This window comes from Amphiura filiformis, chromosome 3 (genome assembly GCF_039555335.1).
Source record: "Amphiura filiformis chromosome 3, Afil_fr2py, whole genome shotgun sequence".
NCBI classification, from domain to species: domain Eukaryota; kingdom Metazoa; phylum Echinodermata; class Ophiuroidea; order Amphilepidida; family Amphiuridae; genus Amphiura; species Amphiura filiformis.
In genome coordinates, this window is record NC_092630.1 from 54652801 (window position 1) to 54664680 (window position 11880).

At 33.9% G+C, this 11880-nt stretch overlaps 1 protein-coding gene across 1 annotated transcript; it reads right to left on the reverse strand.

The window, feature by feature from the left end:
* Nucleotides 1-1532: 1532 nt before the first annotated feature.
* Nucleotides 1533-8606, reverse strand: LOC140147340 (leucine-rich repeat transmembrane protein FLRT1-like). Its single transcript, XM_072169118.1, has 5 exons — nucleotides 8553-8606; nucleotides 8118-8333; nucleotides 4299-4373; nucleotides 3564-3623; nucleotides 1533-1605 (listed from the first exon to the last, which is right to left on the reverse strand). Exons 2-5 carry the CDS (start codon nucleotides 8327-8329, stop codon nucleotides 1533-1535), a joined length of 420 nt encoding a protein of 139 aa, XP_072025219.1. The 5' UTR covers nucleotides 8330-8333; nucleotides 8553-8606.
* Between the last annotated feature and the right edge of the window lie 3274 nt (nucleotides 8607-11880).

Sequence of the window (11880 nt, forward strand, 5' to 3'; positions counted from 1 at the left end):
TTTTCCTTGGGTTTGCAGTTAAAATATGAAGAACAGCACTTAAAGCCTTAACATACGATTTCCGTCAAATTTTAGTAATTTTAGTAATACTGTATTAGTAATAACTGTCGGGAAGCGTAATTTCTTTCTGCAACCATAATGGGCCGCAATGCGAATATGCGATAACACATATATAGGCCTACATACATGTAATTATAGGCCTATGAGGCTAGATATAACACGAGTTTATTACCATTATTATTTCCCCTTACTTAATAAAATAAAAAGAAATCGATAGAATTAAAATTCTACAACGGCTTACCTGGGGTTCGAACCCACAATCTATGTACCCATAGTCCAATGCCTACACGACTGTGATGTGATTCGTTGTGCCAGAAAGGTGTTTGTTTATGATACTTATTGATTACGGAATAAAGTGCATACACACAATATACTATTACTAGTATATTAGTACTAATAAATACGAATATAATCCTAACCCTAACCCTAATCCCTAACCCTTACCCTTACCCTTACCCTTACCCTTACCCTAACCCTAACCCTAACCCTAACCCTACCCTAACCCTAACCCTAACCCTAACCCTAACCCTAACCCTAACCCTAACCCAAACCATAACCCTAACCCTAACCCCTAACCCCTAATCCTTACCCTAACCCTAACCATAAGACCCTAACCCTAAGACCCTAACCCTGACAATAATGAACCTTGCCTCGGACTATGCGGTTAATGATATACTGCGGCCCATTATGGTTGCAGAAAGAAATTAAGCTGCCGGGAAGGGCTGTTGTCCATTTAAAGTTGAAATAACAAGCTAAAGTGAAAGAAACATTATTTTGGCCAATTAACATGCAGTTCTATGGGAGGACATATTATCATAATTTTTGAATTATGATAATATGTCACTCTGTTGACCTACAAAGACAACAAATTTGGCCGATTCCATTTAGGTGCAAGTTGGGCAATGTGTAAACATTACAAATATGCAACAACAAAAAACAGGTTTGAAAAAAATTAACCAATTTCATATTATAAGATCGTACATTATGGCTTTAAACGTTGACCTCCTCTGCGAATTATTAAGCGTTATATTCTTACAGTCCTGGTACATAAGTCTTGTGAGCAGAGAATATTACACAACTTCAGAAGATAGCTTTTGGTGTTTTTTTGTAATACGATAACTGTTTGATATTGCAATTGAATTAATGCAGGGAGAACATTGTTCTAGTTGAGAGGAGAGTTGAGAGGAGATATTTGGGATCCGGATATGTGCTTTGAACTTATTGTATGGTTTTGTGTGTAATATGCCCAACTGTTTCACCGTAGATTATTTATTATGTTAGTGGATTTATATGTCAATTTGGGTTCAAAATAAACACAGCCAAATTAAAAAGTCGCCACTAGTTCTATCCCCATTTAATCAGAGTCTGATGAGTTTATGGCAAAATAATTTATATAATAATTTTCTATACACTTGATACCAAACCGTTGTTTGGAAATTCGTTGTTTTTTGTTATTATCTTGTTTGAAGTACTCACATTTTTTCCAGGTTTGGTCCGTTTAGGAGGAATAAGTTGATGTCTTCTATGTAGTTGTCAGCAGCTATTCTGCAAGAGTTTGTCCAAAATAAAATATTACAGTGACTGTCTCTGAATGATTATTACCGATGTATGACCTTTATGGCATCGTAGTATAGGTATAAAGTTGGCCCTACACTATAATTAAAGCAATAATGTGTGATTTGCATAAAGAATAGATTCCTATTTAAATGTTAGTTTAAACTGATAGCTACTGATTACATTGTCATCTTTTAATTTCGAGCCAAACAAACGAGTTAAAACGAAGAAAATTGCTATTTCATTCCAGCGCATAAAATGCATATAGCAGCTTGCCGTTCGTATTATGATAATGAATATTAAGTTATGATCATGAATCATAAGTAGTTTTACACAGCTAGGGCGAACAAACGAGGCGTAAGACCAATAGCGATATGCACACAGTTTATACGTCAAGGTGGACGGCGCCTGCAATGCGTTTATAATCTCGCCGATCGTATCATTATCATCGGCGGAGCTACACGCAGCTGATGAGATGTACAAACAAGACGTAAGGCAAATAGCGATATGCATACAGTTTATACGGCACGTCACTCACGGTCACTGATACAATGATTCAATGATACACACCGTAACACACGCACACGATGTGTTGATCCAGCACTCGATCAGTGAGCTCAGAATAAAACCGGAGATACCCGGTTATATTATAAATGTTAAATTTTACTGTAATTAAAGCACTTCAGGCTTAGTCATTCACAGGGCATTTATGTGCACCAATGGCCGTTACAATGGTGCAAAAAGTATAAATTCGAAAAACATTGAGGTTGTTGCTGTGGAGCAAATCACACATAATGGCTTTAATCGTTTTCCCAGCATAATACAGGTTAAGTAGGTAATGGGTCTACGCATCTTGCACAAAAACAAATAAACACAATTGGAACTATTGCTCGCTACAAGAGGAAACTGAATATAATATAGGAAAGAAAGAGTAATTTACCAACCCAAAGTATTACAATTAAACAAGACAACAATGCGGTCCGTCTTTTAACAGCAAAAGCGAGGACCTACTGTAATTTGAAAGTAAATGCCGTCTTTTTACAGCTAGACTCCCATGTAAACTGTGCTTTTACAGTTTTCTTTAAAAAAATCCTGTATTTTTAAGGGAAACTGTAAAAACACGGCTTGAGGGAGAAATAAAATAAAAGGACATTCCCATTTAACACCGCGGATTTATACATTAGAATTTTCGACCTGTTCACTTTAAGGACCGTACTTTTAAGGATAATTTATTTCTAGAGTACGTGTCACTAAATTCACGGTTGTTCTTTTAGCAACTGTATTTACGGTTACTGTTATTGGCAGCAGGAAGCATGGGAAGTCCGGTATATTTTACCGTACAAAAAACCAATATATTTTAATGGTCAAATGCTGTTAAAAACGGTTCATTGCATTGGTCACTGTTTTTTACCGGTAAGTTACTGGCAGCAGTATTTTACCGTAAAAAAATAATAAATTTTTGCACGAGTAAGGCAATGAAACCATATTAATTACAGTACGCAGTTGAACGCTCAAAAGTCACATTGTGTGAAAAAATGAAGTAAATTGCATCTATCATTTTATTTTTGAGAGGTTTTTATTTACTACCATAGGCCTATAAATTTTTGTCCAAGACCATGAAGAGGCACCAGTAGCTAAAAGTATTTTGGATGAGAGCACACAATGCTGGGACATGATATCTGAAACAGACTTTTACCTCGTTCAAGCTTAATATTTGCCTTCTTTTCCTTCCTTACTTTTTGTGATTAAAACGAATCTCATATTTCTTCAATCATTAACACCTAAACTTCATCTTCAGTTTTTCTCTTCACTCTCGTCATACCGTAAATGCTAGTTACTCAATATTTTATACAAGGTTACTAAAAGTGAATGAATATGTTTAAACACTGACAAATATACAACATTTTCTCCGTGTAAAAGCGTAATGAACCAAACTTTGCTTTACTTACAAATTCCGAAGTAATGGCGGGATTCTAAACGGTTTCTTATACCTGTTCCCTGATATGTCTCTGTAAAATGTAATTTTAAAAGCGTTGTTGTGAGGTTATTTTTTGCAGCACGCTTCGGTGAAATAATTGTCAATGATCAAGAACTATTTCTAGAAATAGAGCTCTGCACGATGTCTTACTTGCAATCACTGCGTATAATCAATTCATGAATTAGTACATGGCGCTGTGTGTTTAGATTGCTACTGTACTACATTATTGGAACCAATGTTTTTGGCATCCTTATTATACACCTCAAATAATAAAGCTAAAATTGGTTCCATTTTTCTCTGTGCCCCTATGCTTCCGGGGGTGAATGACGTAATGGGATCAAAACTCAAAAATGGTCCCATCATGTTGTATTGTATCTTACATTGTTTCACTCATCGCTAGGAATAAAAAAAGATATGACAATTGACTTTATTGTTAACTTTTGACCCCATTCTGAAATTCAACCCCTCGTGTGAAGCATTGGGGGCATACTAGGAAAACAAAAAACTAATTCTAGTTTCATCATTTGATGTGTAGGGATGCAAAAAAATTGGTTCCGCTAATTAGCACTAAAAAATTCAAATATTCTGATCTGTCAAAAAACTTCACAGCGCCATGTACAAAATGGTTGTAGCGATATTTTTGAGAGTCATGCCCTTTCATGGATATGAGTCTCTGAATTTCGTAGTTTAAACGAAATCAACTTACAGTTCCTGCAAGGTTGGAACCAGGTATTCAAAATCCGTCATTGCGCTTTCATTGAGGAAGTTGTCCTGCAAATACCTAACCACGTATTAAAACAAAAAAATCTACTATTCAAACACTGTAACCATAACATCATCCTGATATAACATTTCGTGATAAATGACATTAATATCATCTCTTGCATACGTAATGATTTTGCAGCAGCAGCATAACTTACACGTGTTATCGTGGTTTATAGCACAGTAGCGAATACCGCCTCTCTGGAGAAAGATTAAAATGTGATGCGATCAAGCAAAATCAGTCGGAACTCGGCAATAATAAATTTTCAGTTTCCTATAGGATTGTAAAAAGTATTTATAAAGCTGGATTTTGCAGAAAATCCCATTGAAATTTAACACCCAGTTCCAAAGATATGAGCAATTAAAGAGTTTGCAAAACAATAGGAAACAAAAGGAAAAATTTCCTTTGTTTGACTATATCTCAAAATCAATATTTCCGAGTTCCGACTGATTTGGCTTGATCGCATCACAAATGTGTTCATCCTATCATCAATCTAGAAAACTAAGTACATACGGTAATAACTTTCAATAGTGCAGAAGGTGGACAGTCTTGATGTACATCTTTCTCTGAATAGAAAGATATAATTCGATACCATTTTGAAAAATGCAACCCGCTGCATTTCATTTCTTTTCCTGTTCTCATACCTCTCTTTCATTTTCCATTCATTGTCCTCCATTGTAAATTTAAAAGTTATTTACCATTCTTTCTTTTACTTTCTCATAATGTCTTTTTATTCTCACTTTCGTTTTTCTTTATTCTGTAATCTCTGCTTCTTTCTTCGAAATATATTATATTTTTTGTTGTATGTTGTTGTTGTTGTTTTATATCTTGTTCCTGCTATTCCATTTCTTTCTCTCCTTTTTCTATCTTGGTTTTGTATTTTTATTTGCTGGGTTTTTTCCTGCTCTTCTCTCCGGAACTATTTTTTCGTTTCTTCTATACTTTGCTACCCTTTTCCTTGCTACCCGCCCAAAGTTGTCCCTTTATGGACACTGGAACACTTTTTGTCGAGCAATACTAATTATGAGAGTGTAAGAATATGACTCTTGAAGAGCCATAAATTTCTTGAATCCGTCAACTGACTCTCTTGTGACAGTCAGGCGACTCTTTTTGAGAGTCAGTGCTAGTTTACTCCACATAGAGAGTCACTCGACTCTATTCTGGCTATCAGTGTTGCCAAGTTAAGCAGGAATAACCATGCAGCCAAAAGTGCTCTATTTAACAGTTTCGTAAGAGAGATATTTCAAATCATCTATTCCGTTTGCATGGCAACGTTTATACTATTAAAGGATTTATGTCATTTTTAAACCCAAAATGTCATATTTTAACTAGCTAAAACTAACTACAAGCTAAAAAGTAAATGAATTAGAAACTCATATTTAGTGAAGAACACATGACACATGGTCATGTTTTTTATACTGGGACCCTAAAAAAGGTGGTGCTGTCACATTTTGCTAAATCATTTTGTCTACTTATTCCTATATTTTTGCTAAAATTCATCATGAACAAATGGTTTTGGTCTTATTTTGAAGATAAATTATTAATCTAATGAATTAATAACAAATACAATTAAACAAATGTATTAATTAATTACAACAGCTTAATTAAGTTAATTAGTCAAGGGTGGTGCCGGAAGTGGAGGAGCCGGAAGCGGAGGAGCTCTGTGTAATTCCAATGGGAAGTTGATGTTCATTAATAAAATTTATGCACTTTGTTGCCTAGTAGAAGTAAAAATGCATTTTCCATAATGTTAATCTTATTTTTTAACTTTCTATAACTATAATTGCCAAGTTAATCTTAATGAACTTAGTAATTAAGGATTTAACAAGCTTTTAATTAATGCAGTGGAATGTGGGTCATACAATACAATGGGCTGTAATGTTGCATGCATGCATATGAAATAAATTTCAATATTGTTTTATCTTTGAAATATGAAATAAATCTTCTAAAAGGAGATTATTACAGTCAAAGGATTTAATCTGATGACATATTGATCTCTGGTTATTGTTAAATAGTTTATTGATGTAGGCTAATTGTACATGTATTGTACATGTACCTTTGTTACTAATTATTCACTGAATATTGATTTTTGGAACACCCTATATAGGAATTGGATATTTAAATTTGATATTATAGCAATTCTGTAAACTATTTTGAATATATCTTCCAAATTTAATGGCACTTAGGGAAATTTTACATAAATTAAAAAAATTAATTTACAACTTTTTTTCACACCCTGTATAACACAATGGGCTTAACAAAAATAGTGCAAACTATACATTTAATGAAAGGACTAACTGTGTACATTCCAAATATCAAGTTCATTTTCCAATTTAATATACTATGTAGAAATATTGGGGCGGTAAAGAAATTTAATTTTTTCGGTATTTTTCAATGGAATCACCCTGTATATTTTTTTGGTACACCCTGTATATCCATTCAAACTTTACAGATTTGCAATCATGACAATATATGCTTTCTAAAAATGTATACTTTTACTAGTTTGGGTGAAAACTTTTTGAAATATAATCAGAAATACAAAAAAGGAGTTGATGTATATTTGATATGTATGAACAAAGGCATCACTTAATTTAATACATTTGATTTATGGGTAAAAATGTCATTTTTGGTGATTTTTGTGCAGTTTTGACTAAAATTATTTGTACATGGGAATATTTTTTTAAAAGGACCTATGTCATTGAAAGTGTATCACTTTATTTAGCTGGATGTTAGGATCAAAACAGTCAAACACAACATTTTTCTGTGACCTATGGTTTTTTAGTGATGTTGGTTATTATGGCCCAAATGGACCTTTTTCACCATTATTATTGCATTGCAATTTTGAATTACACTTTATATTATTGATATACAGTCTTCGTTAATTTTAAGCTATTAAGACATCTCAAATAGAAGCCATTATGCTAATTTTTAAGCAAGTTGCCCCAGTAAAATTGATCAAATTTCCCAATTAAAATTGTTTTAAAAACGTTTTATACAGGTTATATTTGTGTGTTTTTGGTTTTGGTAAATATAGGTTTAATAACATTAAATATCTGGTTAAAAAAAGGTCATGAAAACGTATTAAAACGTTTTGTATGAAAAAACACTACAAAATATACAAAAATTTTGTTTAAATGTTTTTAAAATGTTATTGTAAAATACTTTCGCAAAATAATAATATTCGGTGAAAATGGGGAGACTGCGAAAATTCGTAATTCAATCTCAGCTGCCACATGTCGAATATTTCAACTGCCTCAGAATCTAAATCAACGGACATTAAAGTATTAATTAAAAGCTGTAATGGGAGTTTACTATTATTTTTATGACTGAGTAGTCTCAAGAAGTTAAAAGCGGGTTGAAGCTGGTCTTTGACAAATTTTCCAAATCTCTCAGTCAACGTGCAAACCTTTGTTCATACGCTTCTTTTTTTTTACTCAAAATATATTTTTGTATTTTTATGTGTATTATGAATAAAATTGAAAAGATGTAAGTAAGTAAATGGAGCATGGTAAGTAAATGGAGCAAAAAATGTCCCCGCGCGGAATCTAATGTACAAATAAAAACTTTAAAATCAGTTGCGTGCAATTTTTGACATCACAATAGAATATCGTTAGATATTGTTAATTCATTAATATGCCCATAAAGGTTATGAACAACATTACATAAAACAATGTTTGAATGTTACTTAATATCCAATTCGGAGTGAATCGATAGTCTATATCGTCTATAGCGTATATGTTTATCCAGGAGTTTTATACTCACAACTTCGTTGTATTTGTCGGCATCTTCATCGGTAGGGTAGTTAATCCTTTGTAATGACAATCCACTATGAAATCATGTCCTTTAGATTTGCACTTGCAAACATTACATGCATCTTGGTCGTTCCCTGTGGTATTTGCAGTAACCGTGCTTTTGTACAGTAGTATTGTTAAGATGTACGAAGCAACAACAATCACTTTCACCATAAGAGGCATATTCCTAAATAATGAAAGATGAGAGAAAATATATAATCTTTAACAGGAAGGAATTATAATAACTGTCTATATGGATCGTAGCCAATGTTTCACCAAGATTACAGAAATATGTCATGCCTCAATACTTATAGATTTTTTTCTGCATAGAACGACGGATTTCCAGTTCTTATACCGTGTAATAACCCCGGTCTTATATCCACAATAATGTGAGTTTTATACTTACACTATGACAGCAACAAAATCAGCATATTAAGAGAAAAGCGGCTCCTGATATCAGAGCTTATCAGACTGGAACTATTATGATATTATTTTGCAGATCAAACGCTTGACGTATGTAACTTGAGTAGTTTCCTTACAAAAGATTAACGGAAGTAGTACAAGTCCACAGCTGGCACACACAATATAGATAATAGTAAGAAACAAAACTATCATCTCAGACTTCGAAAGTAGCATACGAGGGGCAGGTCAATCCCGGGGGCCACTCACATAAATTATCTGTACGCATGCGTGACCAAAAAAAAAAACAAGTAAAAGGGGTGTTTTTTTAGGCAAGGCAAGTTACGCGCGTGACGCGTTTAAGGTCTAAAAAACACCGATTTTCAAGAATAAGGGTAGTTTTCTGAAACTGAACAACTTGTTTAGGGTACCTTTTCAAATGTTTGGTAAATAACGAATCAAAAAAGGGTACATTTGTTGCATTTTAACTAACCAAATCTCATTAGGGGGTAAATTCTATATTAAATTACCTTATTTAGGGGCTAAATTTGCTGGTAGGGTAAAACTCGTTTAGGGAGTGTTTGAAAAAAATTTGGTCACGCATGTGTACACTGTCATATTTGAGTGATCCCCCGGGAGGTCAATATGTAATAAAAGTTGACCCCCGTCATATATGTTTTATTTTGATGAAGTTCTTAATTATAACATAAAGAATTAACCTTTGTCTTTCAAACTATACATGTATGATACCACATGCCTGATTATGCAACAGTATTAGCATACATTCAATATACTACGGACACTGCAAAATCAAGCAAACAGGTGGGCCTTTTAAATTGAAGTAAAGGCATGTGTTTAAAGCGTCAGAGAACAGAGAAAGTACATAGTGAATTTGTCTAGTGTTGGCCAGGAATACACATTAGATCCCGGGTCAGCCTTTGGTAAAATATGACACGAGACATTACACTTGAGTGAAAACGAGATATTTTTGAACCTCAAGAATTAAGAACTTGATTGTCTAAAATGAAAAAGTATTAGCAATGCCATTAATTATCTCCATAATAATAATTAATGCAATTTTATTTGCTGAATTTGATACATTTCTACATTATGATCTTATCATGCAGTAGTGATTTGTATGTCAAGGATAGTACATTTGATATTGGAATAAAAATAGAAAATTTTGAAATAGCAATGTCAAACTACGAAAGAAATACGTGACGTGTATAAGAAATCAAGTACAAGTAAATTGGGCTCAAAAAGAAACTTATTTTTTTTCACAATGTTATATCTTAAAAGCCTATCCATCAACATGAACCAAACTTATACACAGGATTACTTCAATACACATGTCAGTAACCCAATACACATGTCAGTAACCAAGCAGTTGCCTAACTGACTCAACAGCAAAATGCACTGATATGGAACAGCTTCGTGGACCACAGGTCACAGCCCATTTGATGTATGTGTAAAACAATTGTACAGGATTGCCTCACAAAAATAACACTCGTACCCAAAGAACATAAACACACCACAATGTTGCCGAAATTTCCAGGCTGTAACATGTGATACAGCAAGCGGTTCCATGCCAGTACATTTTCGGTTGTATCAGTAATGTCACCGGGTATTGACATGTCCTTTTATACTAGAGTATTTGAATCCTGTGTGTAATTTAGTTCATTCTTGAGCCCTGTTTATAAAGAGGATTCAGTTCACAACACGTGTTGTATAATTAATTGAAAGCAAGAAGCATTTTGTATCAATATTCAATGATATAACAACAGGCTCTTAATACGCTAAAGCCGCCCCTTTTTGGAGGGGGGGGGGGCTTGCTCACCGCTTTAGATCATTCCTATAATTGGCACTTTCCTGCTGTTGATGGGGGTGAACATAACCCCATCAACAGCAGGAAAGTATCCGTTATAGGAATGGTCTATATTAATCGCCTGCCGGTGTACATTATTCTTGTCTCGTCTGAACTTGAAGGTAGCGACTATGTAATATCGTATTTTGTATTAAAAGTTTTTAATAAAATGCTCTTAGGTAAAGAATTTAAATGCAAGCAACCTTGGGACATACATGTAGTATAGGGTCCTCAAGTCGGGAGGGGTGAGGTAAGAATTGGGGGAATAGGAATGGGTATATGTGAGGTGTGTGTAGTGTTAGGGCTTGGGAAGGGTTAGCCATTGGTAGGGGACATTTTATGCTTATTCATTGCATTTCTACATGCATACTCAATTATTACGGTATACTGTTTGAGCGCACTGTTTAGCTATGACAAATTGACTTTTATCTCATAATCAAAATTTCTTCTCATCTAGATTTAAGCTTCTGGCACTTTAGTGATTAAGGGTGCCCACTCTTTCTAATTAATCTTTTGCCAATTCTAAACTACCGTTTAACGAAAATATAATACTATGTTGGTATGCCCCATTTCCACAGTATAGAAATGTTTCCGCTTTGAGATTATGCCACAAAGTTTTTTTTGGTGTCAATATCAATAAAGGTTGCATTGAAAGTGTATTTTGGTATTTGATGAACCAGATGAATTTTAGAAGAAATATTGGGGGCGTATACCACCCCCGCTTCTTCAACCTATAATCTCGGGGTCCCGAGTTACTAAGTCTCTGGGCCCCGAGATAATTGTTTTCTTTCCATGTCACGTCCGGAGCTCCGTAGCGATCTGTCTATTGTATATATAGGAAAGTATACAAATAACGTTCTTCGAACACGGAAAAGAATAATTAGTATTTCTGCAGTATTTGAATTGCAAGTGTGAAAGTAAAACCACAAGTGCTCCTGATTGATTTGTTTGTTATCATTTGAAATTTAGAATTCTCTCAAGAGCAAGTGAAGAGCTATCCACAAATCTTCTCCATTCGGAATGACTTCTGCGTCTCCGGGTCAATATTTAATTTGGTTATGAATTTACACATTGATTAACCCATGATTGTCTCTACAAGATGTTCACCGACTATTTTTAAATATATATAACCATATATGGAGTAAAAGTTGAAGGAAAAAAATCATTTCAGTTTCGATTAGTTTGTTCTTCATGAACACGAAGTTAAAACGATAGATAGGGCAAGGAAAATAAAAATATTAAAATGCACACTCATTAAATCACACCATTTTAATTCAATATGTACAATTTCATCTTAGAGAAAAACCGCTGCCACTCTCGAATTCCTTATTTACTTTCATAACTGAAACGGTGACATTTCCAACATTTGTTTAACTCATCACTTAATTTCAGGTCAAAATTGTAAAAGCCATAAGACTTTAAAACTAACATTGACAGCTAATAACCACGTTAACGTTGTTAAAAAAAAGAT